Source organism: Pteropus medius, unplaced genomic scaffold, assembly GCF_902729225.1.
Source record: "Pteropus medius unplaced genomic scaffold, Ma_sr-lr_union100, whole genome shotgun sequence".
Lineage (NCBI taxonomy): Eukaryota > Metazoa > Chordata > Mammalia > Chiroptera > Pteropodidae > Pteropus > Pteropus medius.
The window spans coordinates 816,505-833,295 of record NW_024352149.1 but is presented as its reverse complement, the minus strand read 5'-3'; the positions used below and the strand labels follow the sequence as shown (position 1 = coordinate 833,295).

Sequence of the window (16,791 nt, the reverse complement as noted above, 5' to 3'; positions counted from 1 at the left end):
TTTTTTTTTTTTTGAGTTGCCTAGTTCCTTCTTGCTCCATCTCCCTGTTAGAACCTCGCTGTTGCTCAGATTGCTGTCCTTGGGAGAAAGAATTGGGAGGTTTCCTAATACGTTTTGTGGGAGAAGTCTCCAGAGCTCCCGTAGGCCTTGTAAGCCGGGAGGATCTTGCACATTAGGAGGCCAGCCTCAGGTGCAGGTCGGATTTGTCAAAGGTGGTCTCTGAACTAGTCCTTCTTCATAAACTCAAAAATTATTCACTGGGAGCCTCTTCCGGCTACTTAGTGTGCTAGTTCACATTAACGGGCAATGACTGATTGGCTCAATTCTCTCAGGGGCATGGAAATTCCTAAAATGTTCGTGTTAAGCTAACTAAATTTCTGATTCATGCAAAAATGTGAAAGAAATGGTTAACACTCTATTTAGGATTTTCTGCGACAGAACTGAGAGGCTTCCTTTTGGGGGAGTGCCCAAAGTAGTGTTTCCACCCCTGAGAAAGTGGGCTGGGGTGACACAGAATTGCGAAGTAGAATTTGTGCACATGCACATGTGAGTCTGCATGTGTGTGTGGATGCGTGTGACACTTCCTATCTGATCTATAACTCTCTCCAGCTTATGATCCATGTGTCTCTTCACTGGTTTCAGATCGGGAATCGGAGATACTCATGTATAAATTTTGGTTCAACTATATTATTCATAAATTCTAAATTCTTGATCTCAAGATTCAATTCCCTAATTTCCCATAGAAAAATTTTTTAGCTACCCAACTTTATAAAGGTTTTCAGGAACACAGTGATAAGGTGATGGCAGCCCCTGATTCCTGGTTCTTCCTTTAATGGGGTTGTCAGTTACTCAGAGTGTACCGTGGAGAGAGTAGGCAGCCAGAGACAACAGGCACCAGAAATTGAGGTTTCGGGTTCTTGGTGTGGCCTGGGCTAAATGAGTTATATCTTATCCTTCAGTCACCATGCAAGTTATGAGGAAAAGGGCCCTGGCTGGGTGACGACTGTGCAGTGGTTAGTATAGTGGGCTTGGGGATCAAACGGGTCCGTGCGGCTCCCAATCTAGTAGCTCTGTGACCTTGCGGCAAGTCACTTAAGCCTCAGGTGGTACAGCTTCTCTATATGACAATAAATTAATCTTACTGGAAGAGTGGCTGATGAGAGCAGCCCTGTCGGTGCATCTCCCATCCCCATCAGCGGATCTGTATTTGACGTAGCCTTTCAGGTCCAGGAGCTTCCCTTGGACGGAAGGGAGGCAGAGATGAAGTGGGTGTGTAAGGGCTCTTTCCCCTTCGTATCTGCTAGCGTCATATCACCTCCCTGGGTCTGCTCTGTATCCCCTCCCCCTCTCCACCCCCATCCTGTCTCTCTGGTCACTACCGTCGATGAGCACTTAGCTGTGGGGCGAGGGCGAGCGAGAAGAAAGCTGTGTTTCTCTTCCAGGAGTCGGGGCGACGAGCCTGGCGCTATGGGGCGTGTTGAATTCTAATTTACACCGCTTGCTCTGTCATCATGTCAGCAAAGCCTTGAATCTATATCCTAGTACCTTTTATCGGCCTTTGGCAAACAACTCGGGATGAACAGAAGGTGAATCGAGTTACCGAAATGAAAAAATATATATATATGTCTATATGGCAAAAGAAGTCGTGCTTCTTCCTGCCCGTGACTGTTTACGAGAGGGAAGTCAGCGGGGCCCCCAAGAGGTCGCTGGTGGCGCAGGAACTGAGGCCAGATTGTTGAGAAAGGGGGGGAGGAAAAAAACACCCAGAAACTTTCTTCCTTGTTGCGATTCATCGCCGCGCCCCCCGCCCCTCCCCAGGCAGAGGCAGTAACGTGACACTCGAGAGAAACCCGGAGACCCGAGAGGAGAGAGGGAGGGAAGAGGGAGGAGAAAGGGCTGCGGAGAGCCGGAGGGAGAAAGGGGAGGAGAAGGAGGAAAACCCCTGTCAAGGAGGTGGAGCGAGGGGCTGGTGTCCGCCTCCCGTTCCTCCCTGCCGTTTTTTTAGAGGAGCCTGAACCGGGACAAAACACGCCGAGACCGACAGACACAAAGCCGGGGGGTCCACGCTGGCGCTGGAGGCGAGCCCCGGCGGCCGCGAGCGAGCCCGAGGCGCGGCGGGGCGCGGGGCGAGGGGGCGCTAGCGGGCCGGCGCGGGCAGCGCCCCCCAGCCGGGGCCGGGCACCTCGGCCGCTCGGGCCGCGGCGGCGGGGACCATGCCGAGGAAAGTCTCCTGAGCCCGGCAACTTCGGCCCCTCCCCGCCCCCACCCGGGCTGCCCTCCGCGCGGCCCTGCCCATGTGCAGTCGGCCCGCCGGGCTCTCCTCTTCGCAGGCGGATGGGTGACCTTTTCCTGGCACGGGCAGGCTGTGTGAGGCGGCGGTGCAGGCGATGAAGAAGAAGCAGCAGCATCCCGGCGGCGCCGCGGATCCCTGGCCCCATGGGGCCCCTCTGGGGGGCGCCCCTCCCGGCCTGGGCAGCTGGAAGCGCCGGGTCTCCCTGCTGCCTTTCCTGCGCTTCTCCCTCCGGGACTACGGTTTCTGCATGGCCACCCTGCTGGTCTTCTGCCTGGGCTCCCTATTCTATCAGCTCAGCGGGGGACCCCCTCGTTTCCTGCTCGACCTGCGGCAGTATTTGGGTAAGGAGGGGTGGCGGGCGCGAGGGTGGCGCTGGCCGCGCGAAGTTGTGCCGGGGGGAGAGGGGACGCGCTGGGGACTTCTGGTGCTACCCCAGCCCGGGGCTGCCCAGGTGGGACGCCCGCGAACGTCGCTGCAGCGGCCCGGGGCGCCTGCTGCCTCCCGCGCCGCCGTCTGTCTGCACAGAGGCGGGGGCGCCACCGGGTTGACCCGCCCGGCAGGTACCCCGGGGCGGGGCACTGCATACCTTCCCCGCCTCTGCCACCCCATCTGGGGCAGAGTGTAGGCGTGGGTGTTTGTGGGTGTGTACGAATGGGTGCATATTCAGGCCTGGCCGTGCGCGGAGAGGCGAGGAGAAGGGACAGTCCCTCCGTGGCCCGTTAGTGAGCATAGTCTTGTCCTGCGCTGGTGGGTTTAGCTCCTCTTCACAGTGGGTTCTACGAATTCTGCCCCACGAGTTCTCCCTCCTGTCGCCGGCGTGGGTGACCCAGGGGCAGATTTCAGGCTCCGCGCTGTCCCTGAGCTGGCTTGTCCTCTGGCAGCCCCTGCTCACTCCGTAGCCCGCAGGTAGTAGGACTGGGGTGCGGGCTGCGCCGGGAGGTCTGGGGCTGTCGGAGGGTGCAGGTCAGCCTCACCAGCGGTGTTGGCGAACCTCTGCGCTACGAATGTCTCATGCCAGAACTTTCGTGAGGGGCTGTGCTTGGTTTATTCGGAGCGAGGCCACCTATTTTTAGCAGAGGTAAGCAAAGGGTTGTGCAGAGATACAAGAGCAGCTTCAGAGAGAGGGCGTGACCCGCCGCTCCCCGTCCCGGCGCGGGGAGGGAGCGGTGCCAGGGCCCGGCCAGCGCACGCCCTGGTCCCCAGCACCACTCTGCTCGCGCTCCCTGGCCCAGGCAGGATGCAAATCTCCTACAAGTCTGTGGCCAGAAGAGGTCTTTCGGGAAAGGAGGGAGAGCATGGGAGGGCTGGCTGCAGCTTCTTGTAGACGTGCAAGGTGATAAACGGGAGCCACCCGCAAACATCTGGCTTGACTCGAGCCGGTGCGCAAAGGGAAGCGGCTGAAGCGCTGGAACCAAAATGGGCCAAATGATTCCCGCAGGCTGGCGGCTGCCACACTTACCCACCAAAGCCTCTTCGTTGCAGAAGCCACAAGTCTGGATAGTACACAGTTTTCGAAGGAAAAAAACACTTCAGCAAAGTGACACATGTGTTAGAGCATTTTGAAATGGAAACGCAGATAAAATAATGCTCTTTCCATGTAAAGAAGCTCAGATTTTAAAAAGTAACACTTCTATTTTTGTAGAAACTTTAGGGAACTATGGTTTTGTAAGGTGGTTTAGGGGAAATATTGTCCAAGTAGATTTCTGAAGTACAATCTTGAGCATCTGTTATTTTTAGAGGGTTGGGATAGTATGCACTCTTGTTAGGGAGTCAGATTTCTTTTTTTCCTGAGTTCTGTATTTTGAAGTCTCATAGCTTCATAGCTTGCAGACACCTGCTAGTGTCACACGGATGTGTGTGTGTGTGTGTGTGTGTAGGTTCCTTCTAAGCAAAATATGGAGGCCAATGGTGTAGATAGAGAAAATCCAGCGCATGGGGAAGGAAGACATCTGTGTTGGGTGTTCTCAAGAGCACTTGGCTTTGGGGAATGACACTCAGACTTCATGGGCCTCAGTTTTCTTATGGGTAAAATTAGGGGCTGGACTAGATTGTCTCAAACGTCCACTCAGCTCCTAGAATGTTGTGGTTTTAATACCCTTTTCGGGGATGGAAAAATCCAGGAAGAGGAGTGAGTAAAGGCACTACAGAGAGTAAAATCAAGGACTTCAACGTCTAGCACGCTAACCTTTAGAAAATTCAGCCAAACACACGTGGTATCCAGAATTTTGTGCTTTCCTTATATATTTCAAAAAATGAGGCCTGATAAATTTGGGGCTCAGTTGGTAGAAGGGTGAATTCACAGCCTTCACTCAGAAAATGAGTAACAAATAAAGGACTGAATGTTGCTGCTATTACTAAGTGATCATTAAACTTCTGACTGACATGTTGGGTTAAAAAATGACATCACTGTGAACTGAAAATAGGATACCTTTGGCCAAATTTGGTCCCTGTTGTTTTGTTACATAAATATAATGATCTTCGGGAAAAGTGGGATTGTGGTCTTTATGAGGGTCTAAAATATACCCTTAATAATATAAGGCAAAATATCTGCAGTGTTACTTTTTCTCTTGTTTCCTCCATTCTATTATTTTAGTGTCTGTCAAAACAAAATCTGTGGTTAGTAAACACATCCTCTCAATTTCTCTAGTTAGCCAATTTTAGAGGCAAGTGTTATTCTTAAATATAAGTTCATGTAAAGTCAAAATTTTCCAAATCGAAATAATATTTATAAAAAATACTTTCCTTGACAGGATATTATTTTAATACTCACATATAATATTATACATCTGAGACATGGTAGCCACTCAATAATTATTTGTTGAAGTAATAACAACCTATTGTGTCAAATAGAGATATTTAACATATTGCACATCGAATATTCTCATAGGGAAGCCAAGAGAGATGACCATTCACAGAAAAGCTAACATTGTTGCGCATGTGCCAGTCCAGGCACGTGCAGGATGAAACTGCATCAGCACAGTCATATTTTAGGTAGGTCCCACTATTATTCTCATCTTTGATGTGGGGAAAATGAGGATAAAGAGGTTCACTGACTTGCCAAAGGACACACAGCAAGTAAGGCAAGACCCGAACCCAAATATAATATATGATTACTGAATAGCACTCATGGTATAGCATTATGAGCAGTTTAAGAGATAAAATGGAAATACAGTCAAGATGCAAGTGGGAATCTAAAGAGCTGATGGGTTAAAAATGATGATATTTATTTCCATAATTTTGCTTTCTTTTATTCGATACTTTTACTCTGCATCTCTTGAGGGGCCAACAGAGAAGATAAATAATTCGAGCAACTGGTCTGCTCAAACTCTGGCTTCCTGTAGTAACTCCACGGTGCCGCCTCCATGTACTAGGGAACTCGACACCACAGAGCTGCACAACTGGAAGCGATGTGAATCGGAATCTTAAATTCCCGGTCTTTCCCTCTTTCTCTAGCAATCGTTCTTTGTCTAGGCTAGTGGTTTTCAATGTATGGTCCTGGGCCTGCAGCATCAGTATCACCTGGGAACTTATTACAGATGCACATTCTCAAGTCTCATTCCAGACCCTCTGTATGAAAGAGGATGGATGTGGGACCCAGCAATCTGTGTTTTAGCAAGTCTGCCAGGTGATTCTGATGCCGGCTCAAGTTTGAGGACCATTGTTCCAGAGTAAAGCATTGCTTTCAGGAAGCTTCCTATGCATTCGAGAGAAAGAGGGGGAGATGAGAGAGAGAAAAGGTTCATAAAATATTTTAAAAGTAATGTACATGGTTTAATTTTTTAAATTTCGACTTTAAAAAATACATCTGCTTTGCTTCTTAAGCCCCATTGTTTCAAGAGGAAAACCAGCCAACAGCTGCGGCCCCAGCTAGCTTTAGACTTTTTGAGGTTAGGAGAAGCAGAGAAGGGGGTGAAGGTGGGCAACCAGAAAGTGTGAGGAAGGAAGGGAAAGGAGTCTATGATGATGCTTTCTCTTCCCACGGGAGCTGGGATCGAGCTGTTCCTTCTTTATAGTCAGCTTGGGGAAAGGCTGCAACAATTTGAAAAATGGAAAATAAGTTAGGAGAAGGAAAATTATGCAAAGATAACTTGTCGTGACTCTTTCCCTCCTCAGAATGCATGGAAGGAGGAGAAGGCAGACATACAATGCGGTAAATAGATGGATATAGCAATGCTGTGCTTAAACTTGGAAACCATAGTCTTTTCAATTCAATGAAATTATATTTTTTGAAGCAGTATTCAGGCTTTGATTTACTATGGAAAACAAATCAAAATCAAATAAAATTTCCCCCAGAAATTTAGTTATGGTGCATCTTCTGCCAGTAGCCTCATTACTTATGAGCTGTGGAAATATCAAAAACTTGGAATAACACTCATTACATTGATGTAAACTGAATAAGCCAGATGGCTTACTACTGATCTTATACAACCAGTGAACTCTAATGATTTATCATCGAGCCTTGGATATGTTGATTTAGCCTTCATGGGAACTAAATTTGTTGGATTGATCTCAAGTTGACATGCTTTCTTTTCCATTTTTAATTTATACTACTATAGTTTTCAGAATTGCCCATCTTGATATATATTTAAAATGAGCATGACAATTTTGTGTCAAAAAATGAGAGAAAAAGATGCATCGAATTTAAAATTCTCTAGATTTATATGAATTTAAAGGAAAATGTGAAAGTAGACATCCAGAATTGTTATAAAATAGTCTTTAAACCTTAAAAAGCCAAATTTAATTTTCTTCTGCACATCACGTATGGTTTAAGTATAGTACTCTAGGCCCCAGACAGCACTCTAGGAAACGAATGCATACAATATGATGTTATCAATATACATTGTTGACATAAAAAGAAAATGACATTCTTGTTCATAGCTGCAAATTTGTCTTACAGGGTTGGATGGGGACACAGTAGCCCTGTATTAGAGGAAGAACAGAAAATGGAATTGAACTGTGCAGTCTGTTCTATAAACACATAGAATGAATGGTGAAAAGCATTCTGCCTTGTAAACTATTTTTAATGTAGACTAGTCTCAGTATGAATTGTTTAAAAATACATATAAATATGTATTATCTGGATATTGTCTTTCTTCAAATTCCTTGTCATCAAGCCAGGTTTAAAACACTAGTTGGTTTGTATTTGAGAAACTGGAATAAAAGTGGTCAAGTTTTTCGAGTCCCATGAGAAATAATATCTTTTGCTTCCCCAAAGGGAAGCTGCTGGAGCAGAAACAGTAGTGTGCCCTGCAGCTATGCTCAAGGGTACAGTGATGGACAATGACAAGGAATCTCATATGACGTATTGTAGACACTAGAATTAAGAGTTATAACTTGCTTTTTTTGAGGGGGTACGGGGGAAGAAGACTTGACCACAAATAACATTTTGTCTGACCTATATTTATTTTTATCATAGAAACTCAACTTTAAGCGAAGTTGATATCCATAAACCCTTTTATTTATCACAAATGGGGACGGAAACACTAATATTTCACAAAAAAATTATTATTCACAAAAGTCAAAAGAATGTAGCAATTATTGTACAAGAAAATGCTAAATGAAGCGCATTTCGGCGTATACTATTAATTTTTAAGCAGCTTTATTGAGATATAATTCACAGACTACATAATTCACCCATTTAAATTTTCAATAGCTTAATACTTTTCAATATTTCTTTTTAGTATCTTCACAGATAAGTGCAACCATCACTATAGTCAATTTTAGAACATCTTCACCACCACAAAGAGAAACCCAGTACCCTTGAGCTCCACTCCATTCTAATCAGTTACTAATCTACTTTCTGTCTCTATAGATTTGCCTGTTCTGGACATTTCATGGAAATGGAATCGTATAATATGTGGTCTTTTCTGTTTTGCTTCTTTGTGATTAGCATATTGTTTTCAAGATTCATCCATGTGGTAGCATGTATCAGCACTTTATCTTTATGGCTGAGTAATATTCCATTATATGAATTTTGTTGATCTATTCATCCACTGATAGATGTTTCTATCTTTTGGCTATTGTAAATAGTGCTACTATGAACAATTTATGTACAAGCTTTTGTTTGAACTCCTGTTCCCTCTTCTTTTGGGTATATCTCTAGGAATAGAATTGCTGGGTTACATGGTAATTCTATGTTTAACTTATTGAGCAAATGCCCAACTCTTTTCCACAGTGGCTGCATCATTGTACAGCCCACCAGCAATGTAAGATTATTCCACATCCTCACCAGCACTTGTTATTTTCCATTATTTTTATTGTACCCATCCTAATTGGTGAGAAGTGGTATCTTATTGTGGTTTTGTTTTTCATTTCCCTAATGATTAGTGATGCTGAGCATCTTTTCATATGTTTGTTGACCATATGTATATCTTCTTTGGTAAAATGTCTATTCACATTCTTTGCCCATTTTTCACTTGGGTTATTGTATTTTTTTTTTTTTCAATTGGGTTATTGTCTTTTTCGGGGAGTGTTCTTTAAATATATGAGATACTAGACCCTTATCGGATATACAATTTTGCTTTCTATTTTGAATTTGTAAATAGTGACACTGGTTGAAACACAATACTGTTATGTATTGTTTTCTGTATCTTATGCATGCACCTTCTCAAGGAGCAAGAAATTCATTTTATACTTTAGTCACTTTCAAAGGGCTAAGTACAGTGTTTGGGTATATAATAAAGCCTAATTAAATTTCTAACAATTGATTGAAAATAAAGACTTCTTCAAAAAAATCTCAGGAGTCTTTTTGACACTTATAGATTACTTCACATGTTAAACACTTTGGTTGTCTGCATTAGCTCTAACACATGATAATTCATAGCTAGCACTTATCTATTTTACCTATATCACAAAGATTACTGTGACTTGGATGTGGAATATGCACGTAGCCAATTTTGAACAGTAGATTATGGTGCGGTGGATGGCAGTATTTTGTCGTTGTGTTTGATCACTAGGATGGAGCTGATGAGCTCAGCAGGGGAAAACATTTGGATACATTATGTTCCTTATACAATGTATGACAAAGCTATCAAGGATATCTGAATGTTCTCATAAAACTGGAATTCATATACAGTTCATTTTTTATTCATGTTGTTGTATAATATACAGGAAAAATATATAGGAACAATATTTCCTATATATGTTTCTTTTTACTAAAATAACTTATGAATTTTAGGAAGAAATGTCATTTTTCCAAAGTGTTAGAACTTTTTAGTAGATTCTAAAGATATATATTATCAAAATAGGAAGCTTTCAAATAAGTTGAGTCAGTTTCATGCTGCCTGGTAGAGTTTCAATTTAAATAATTTGTAACACTCTCATATTCAAAATTACCAGGAAGCCAGATAGCTATTTAGTGTTGAGAGTATGCTATCTCTCTTGGTCTGTCTCTGGTTTTATATTAGTTATATGTAATTTCCCAAAGATAGCCACTGGCTCATTTCTCTTGTCTCAGTGCCTGCCTTTGCTTCTGCTGTTGCCTCTGTGTCGATGGTTTAGGAAGCTAACATTCAGTGATGATCTTTAAACTCCTGTAGTATTTTTTATTTCATGATCACTTCTGAAGTTTTGACATTGTACCTTGTATTGTGATCATTTGTGGGCAAGCTTTTGAAAAGAAGAAGCTTATTCTGTACTTTCTATCTGTACTCTGACACCTCTCCTGGGTGCTCTGTACAGGCCTGCAGGAAGTATCTGTTGATTCAATACAGTATTTGCTAAGCAGATTGTTCTCCACTAGGGTTCCTTGGCCTGCTTTGTTTGGTAATGTTTTCAAATAGAGAATGTGGGGAGGGGTTCCAGGAAAGACTCAAGCTTAGTTGATGTCTACAGCCCATCTTTTCTAGGCTGTTTGAAGTATATGCTCCACGCAAAGGCATTAAAACCACCAAGCCATATAGTTTGATAAACATTGTCTTCTGTGCATGGGGATCATCACGCACCTCTTACATGAAGGGATTTCAAAGTAGATTTGTAGAGCTCTTACTGTAATTAAGAATACCCGAAGTCAATCTAGAGATTTGGCTGCAAACAACTAGAATGCAGACTTCTTGTTTCTTGTCATTTTCTTGAACCTAGTTGTTTGGGGAGTTTGCAGAATAGCATTTTCTTTCTCTCTCTAGGTCAGTGTCTTCCTTCGGTAGCAATTCGTGTTAAATTGGCTAGTACATTTCAAGCATGACTTTGAGTCTTTAAGGAGATGAGACCATAAGATGATGTAGTTTTTGAAATAGTGACTGAACGGATTTTAACCTAGAACCTCAAAACTATAGACTATAAAAGTAGAGATTAATGCATGAACCCATCACCCTTGTTTGATGAAAGATATTGTAATAGCCCGAAGTCTCAACTTTAAGTAACTCTTACTTCATTCATTCATAGACAATTTAAAAAACCATACTACATTTCTGGAAACACCACTGATTTTTTTTCAAGTTCAGTGAGTATGACTTTCATAGTCTTAATGAAAATAAAAATGAAAGTATTTTAAAACTTATAAATTGCTTTGTTCGATCATTCAGCAAATATTCATTGAAGGCCTATGGTGGGCCAGAAGCATCAGACGTTAGAATATGTTTTAGGGCAGAGATCCGGGTGTGAATCACTACGTTATCACCTATTGGCTGGGAGAACTTGGGCAAGTTTCTTGACTTCTCTGAACCTCAGGTGTTTTGATCCGTACGATAGGATTAATAATCGCTGTGTATAGGGTACTTTTCTAACCCAAGGCCTGGCATTTGAACTGAACAAACGTCAGGTTTTCTGACCTGATCTGTTGCTTCTCTCAGACTCCCTCTTCTGGCACACGTAAACGTCCATACACGTGCACTCACACTCATGCAAACACATACTAGAGGAGTGTGCCAATTCACTCATGGCTTGGCTTCCATTGAAAGAGCCATTCCAAGCAAGAAATATGGAATTACTAAACTAGGATTTTTGTGGCTTATCTTGTCACCCTCTCCCTCAGATTGGCAGCAGCTCTTCAACAGCTGACACGCTCTAGTCTTTTGCCCTGTTCATCACACACACACAAACCTTCCTGCTTCTTATCCTCTCTTCTGCTTTCTGGAAACGGTCTTTAAAGAATACATCCTTTGCACAGCCTGCTTTCCTCCATTTTGAATGTATACACACTTTTTTTCCCCTCTGTATTCACAAAATAAAAATAGCCGTGCAGAGGGAGAGTGTGGTGTAGCTTACTGTCTGGAATCACCAGCTGTTCTAGGGCTGGGCTAGTGATCCAAAAGTCATGCCCTTTCCATCATAATGCCAGGCATACCCACGACTGCTACAAGAATTTCTCCCATTTCTGATGGAATTGCCATGCCTCGTAGTATGGCTACTTTCTTCTCTCTGCTTCCATTGGAAGTCAGGGCAACAGCAGTGAACCAAAATACGGGATCCTGTCTTCGTCAAGAGGCTGGTGAACTCACTTCTGTTTTCCATTCTCTGCTTCTTCATGTTGCCTTGACCTGCCCGGCCTCTGATGGGTGCTGGGGCGAGACTCGCAAGGCCATTACCATCCATTGTAGCTGTTAACCCGATTCCTGGAGAACTTGAAAGCAAGTGTGATTTTATGTTGTTTAATAGAAAGTTAAATTTTGTCCAGGAGAACTATGGCCTTGCAATGCTCGCGCAGAACTTCCTGCTTTGACACGAAGACTCTTTGACATGAATACCTTCCCATTGGATAAGCAGAACTGTCAGGCAGAGCTGTGTGGGTTGATGGAAGGGGCACTGGACCTAAGTCTGGAAAGAGTCCCCAAATAGTTCAGTGGTTAGTGCTGCTAAGTCACATGAGCCTGTTAGGTTTAAGTTCCTTTACCTCTAAAATGAAGAAGTTTGATCCTTGATTCTCAATTGTTTTTCTTTCTTAGGACCCCTATCAGCAGCGGTGTTTCCATAAGGTCTCTCTGGGAATATGCCCCAGTGGCCAGGAGGGGGAGAATGGGGTAGTTCTGGAGTTCTTTAGAGAAGTTCTCTAAGTGATTTTTATATGCAGCCCCAGGGGGTGGTGCCTCTTTTTTCTTTAGAATCGCTGAATTAGGAGCTTTCTAAGTTCTCATCTACTTTTAAAATTATGTATTGAAAGAGATAAGAAGCCATTTAATTTTAGCAATGGGAAATATAAGGCTGTTTCTTTTGGAGCCAAATGCTTATTTAAAAGATTCTAGGAGTCAAGTGACTAAGGCAAGTAATATACGCAAAAACATTTGAAGCCATCATTTTCAAAGTCTTAATCACAGTTGCTGTTTTGTTGCTGTTGTTGTTTTGTTTTGTTTTGTTTTGTTTTCCCAACATCACCTGTTTGTCCCAGCCTGTCTTGTACAATAAAGGGAGAACCTTGCTCCCAAAATCGTGGGAAGCAGAATATCCTTAGGAAGGCAGAGAGAGCAGGCAGAGTAAGACATGGCTTTCCAAAATTCAGAGTCTAACAATGTGATAGGAAGAAAGAAGGAAAACAAGTAGGGATAAGAAATTCTTGTTGTTCAGAGGGTTCTCAGAACCTCGGCCCAGCTGCTTGCTACTGATCTTCCCATTTCATGGTGGACAGTCCCAGTGGCTGAAGGAGTTCTTTGCCATGTGGCAGGCTACTTCTTTGTAGCTTCCAGCTGCTTTTGCTAATTCTTCTTCTGGGAGCTACATAGAATCATCTATTGGATTTCCTTGTCTTTCAAAGAATCGACAATGTGAAGATAACTGTCATGGCCTCCCCTATCCATACCGCTCGCCCCACACACAAATGTTGTCTAGACAAATAGATCTGTCTTCCAGTAGTTGCTCATTTGAAATCACTTTCCAATGCAGAAAGCACAAACAACAAAGGAAAAAAAAAACATTAAAGTGAAATCTTCTGATCAATAGCATGCCATAAACGAAGCAAAAAACCCAGAATGGGGACAGATGTTTCTCTAGGAAATGAGGTTAATATGCAGATAGTTCAATAAGCCAATAAGAAAAAGAGAATTTATGAAATAAATGCACAAAGAATGTGAACAGACAATTCACAGAAGAGGAAGCACAAGTGGCCAATAAGCTTATGAAAAGATGAAATGATTTTCATTCCCTTGTGCTTCTTCTCACTTTCCTCTGTCTGTATGGCCCTTCACTGGCCGATAGAACTGGAGAATTTGCCAGTTCCCTTGATTTGTGAACCTATTTTGTGGAGACAAGTCACTATCAGAAGTGACTGTCTTCAAAACAGTCTTCTTTTTAGAACAACTGTGTTATATCCTCCAGTGTTCTGTAGTTATGACAGGTGAGTGGAGCCCTGTTTCAAGTCCTAAATACAAAATCTTGCTAAGTTCTTGGGGCCACATTTGTGTTGGGTGGTCTGCCCTCCGAGATGCCCTTCTTTACGCTCAGAACCACAGCCCTGGTTAACAGGAAATAGCCCCCACCTTCTGCTCTGCTTCCCTCAGTCTCTGAGCCTTTGCTGAGTCTGTTAGAAGCACAGGACAGAAGGAACTGACTTGGCGCTTTAGAAGACAGCATCATATCATGCCTGGAAGTCTTTTTCTCAGTATCTGAGAAAATATGGAACTGACTCATCTGGTTGAAGTTTTATGGAAACGTGATCGCAGATTTCTTGTGATTTCATTCTGCTTCAGCATCAGAATTCATCCAACGATGTGCCAAAAAATGCGTGTAAAATCACATGCAGATTTCGACACTTCAAGAGGAAGTTATTTTTACCACAGTGGGAAAGAAAACAAAGTGACGATTGGCAGCGAGGCCAAGGCAGGGCTGAATCAGGAGGCGAGGTGTCTGAGCAGCTGGGGCTTGGGCATGCTTGTATCTCTGGTTGTGCCAGACTGGCATGGGGATTGTGGTGTGGTCCCCTCTTAGCAGGTGAGTGAAGAGCTCCTGTGTGGGAGACCTGCCTGGAGGAGAAGCGTATTGACATGGCCTCTGAGTGTGAGGCCGGTTTAAGCAGCGTGGGGTTAACATTGGTTACTCCTGAAAATGTGTTGTGTGCTCTCCAGGGCAGTCTCACAGAAGCCGCTCTGAGAGCTGTGTAGGACAAGGAGGTGAAAATGGAGAAAAGGATTCTGGAAAGCTACCTAAATATAAAAACCAAATGGCGCAGTGTCTTTATTTTGCTTTAGCAGATGACAGTATTGAGGCCATGTTATTTTCTTTGCTCGTGCTTTTCCCAACTCAAAAGGCTGTTCTTGTTTGCTTGCCCAGCGGAGATCTAAGGCCTTACAGATTCTGCAGTGTTTGCGGTTATGTTCTAGCCCTGCTGCGAGATGAAGCAGTTCCCAGAAATTAAAGGCAATGAGAAAGAAGTATTTGTTAGAATCTGTAACCTTTATCTTTTTCTTGCCCTTTTCACCTGGGCAAGGCTCTCTAGAGCTATCCTTTAGTGATAATATTTTGAAGCTCATTGTTTTGTAGCTTGATGGTGAACTTTTCAAATGCATTTGGACAATATTTTTTCCCAGTATTCTTGTGTCTTGCTCTCCTGTCTATAGATCTATGTACTTGCGTCTGGCAATGTACATAGTTACAATGGTGTCGGTCTTTTTCTGACCTGCGCTCTGGCCTAGAGTGTGTGCGTGTAGGCGTGTTGCTATGTGTGCTCCCTAGTTTGGTAGGGAAAACATACTAGAGCATTCTCTGGTTTCTGGAAGGGCTTCTGTCTTTGGGTTTCCTTTCTTTATGGCATAATGCATTGCCGCTTCAAAATATAGCCCCCTTACCCCAGATTTTTTCTGGCCACCTTGTCAGAAAGATAGGTGACCTTTTGTTAATTTCAGAATTAAGTCTCGCCCACAAGGCTTACACTTCATTGAAGTTTCACATAAGTGAGACTTAAGGGGCCAGAGAACGTATGTTTTCCCATTGCTTTTATATGCCCGCCCTCCTTCCCATGTGGCTTGGCAGTATTCCTGTCTTTCTATCATCTCTTCCATTTATTCAGATTCATTCCTTCAACAATGTTCATCAAATCCAGTTACATGCTGGATGCTAGAGAGAGCGTGACTTAATCTCTAATCTTTTATTTGACTGTGGCCGATAATACTTGAGCTTTCAGTTTCTCTGTAGCACCTCACCTTAGACTGTAATGTGGATTCACATCACCTGGGGGTTCATTAAACTGTACATTCCAGTGCGGTTGGCCTGAGACCTGAGAATCCGCATTTCCAGCAAGCTCCCAGGTGTTACCAGTGTCCCAGTCTGAGGACCACACTTTGAGTAGCAAAGGTCTGCATTGTAGCCTTTCTGGGAAGAAATTAACACTTGTCAACAGACAGAGAAGTCAGGATGCAGCCTAGCTCATCAAAGAGCTGTGTTATTAAACTTTTTATAAGTTTATTTTTAATTGAATTTTCATTCACCAATTTGATTGTTTGAATCTAAGAAACCTCGATTTTTCTTAAGTGATAATCACACAGTTGCCTGATTTGAGTTTAAAAATGCCCGTTTGTATTAATTTCTGCAGGCTTTTTAGAGATTTGAGAACATAGAGATTTTGCTCTAATGTCAAGTTCATCAGTAAGCTTAGGAAGTAAAACAATCGGTCTTGATTGTGAAGTTTCTTCAAAGAGTTATTGCGGATCTTCCACCCTTAAATTCTGATGTACAGGCATAGTATCCGAATTCATTGCCAAGTGTCCCTAGTATTCAAATACTCCAGGTAAAGGTGTTTGTTTGTTTGTTTGTTTGTTTGTTTTTGTTTGTTTGTTTATGGTTAGAAAAAATAATTAGATACATGTAGAACAAATAATTAGAATGGCTCGGTGTAATGCTTTAAAACACAATTTTAAGAAATGGTGAAAACCACTAATACATGCTCATTGTAGAAAGCTTGGAAAATAGAGAAAAGCACAAAGTAAAAAGCATGAGTCCCTTACAGCTGCTTTTGTTTGGTTTTAGGCTTCCTTCCCCGACTCTGCGGTCTCACAAATGTCACTCCATGTCTTTATGTATTTTTCTACATTGGTTTTCTTGGTGGCATGGTATCTTGTGAAAATACAAAAATTCATTTAGCAAGGCCTTTTTGATATTTAGTTCATTTCCAGTTTTTCATGATTCTACATAAAGCTGTGACGACCATTGTTCAATTTTGCATACTTCTCTACTTCCCTGGGATAAATTCCTAGACTTGGAATTGCTGGGTTAAAAAGTGTATACCCGTTTTAAAATTGCTTTTATTACAAATTGCCATATTTTTAGTGTATTTTACAGCAGTCTATAACCTATTTCGCTTATACTCTTTTAAGCACTGGATATAATCTTATAAAACTCCTCACCCATTAGATTGGTGAAAAATGTTTATAAGACATCTTTAAAAAAAATAAATAACAGCTTTGCTCTTTTTTTTTCTTTGTAAATATGTTCTTTCTCTTATCAATTATAAGAGTTCTTTAGAGATGCAGAGTATTAGCCTTTCACCATATGTGCAAATAATAATCTCCTGTTTTTTTTATTGCCCTTTAGTTTTTTAAAATCAGTTTTCCGGAGCACTAATTAACATTTTTCCATTT

At 42.7% G+C, this 16,791-nt stretch overlaps 2 protein-coding genes across 3 annotated transcripts in view; one reads left to right on the top strand and one right to left on the bottom strand.

Moving 5' to 3' along the window:
* LOC120589419 (60S ribosomal protein L29-like) overlaps positions 1–173 on the bottom strand; it is a 2,269-nt gene extending 2,096 nt beyond the window's left edge. Inside the window, 1 exon segment of the mRNA XM_039846990.1 lies at positions 112–173. Coding sequence (XP_039702924.1) covers positions 112–173 — 62 coding nt within the window.
* A 2,046-nt stretch (positions 174–2,219) lies between these two features.
* UST (uronyl 2-sulfotransferase) overlaps positions 2,220–16,791 on the top strand; it is a 254,661-nt gene continuing 240,089 nt past the window's right edge. Inside the window, exon 1 of one of the 2 annotated variants that reach the window (XM_039846944.1) lies at positions 2,220–2,634. In XM_039846944.1, the coding sequence (XP_039702878.1) occupies positions 2,388–2,634 (247 nt within the window). In that variant the 5' untranslated portion in view covers positions 2,220–2,387. The remainder of the gene's footprint in view (positions 2,635–16,791) is intronic. The other variant, XM_039846943.1, reaches the window with a different exon arrangement.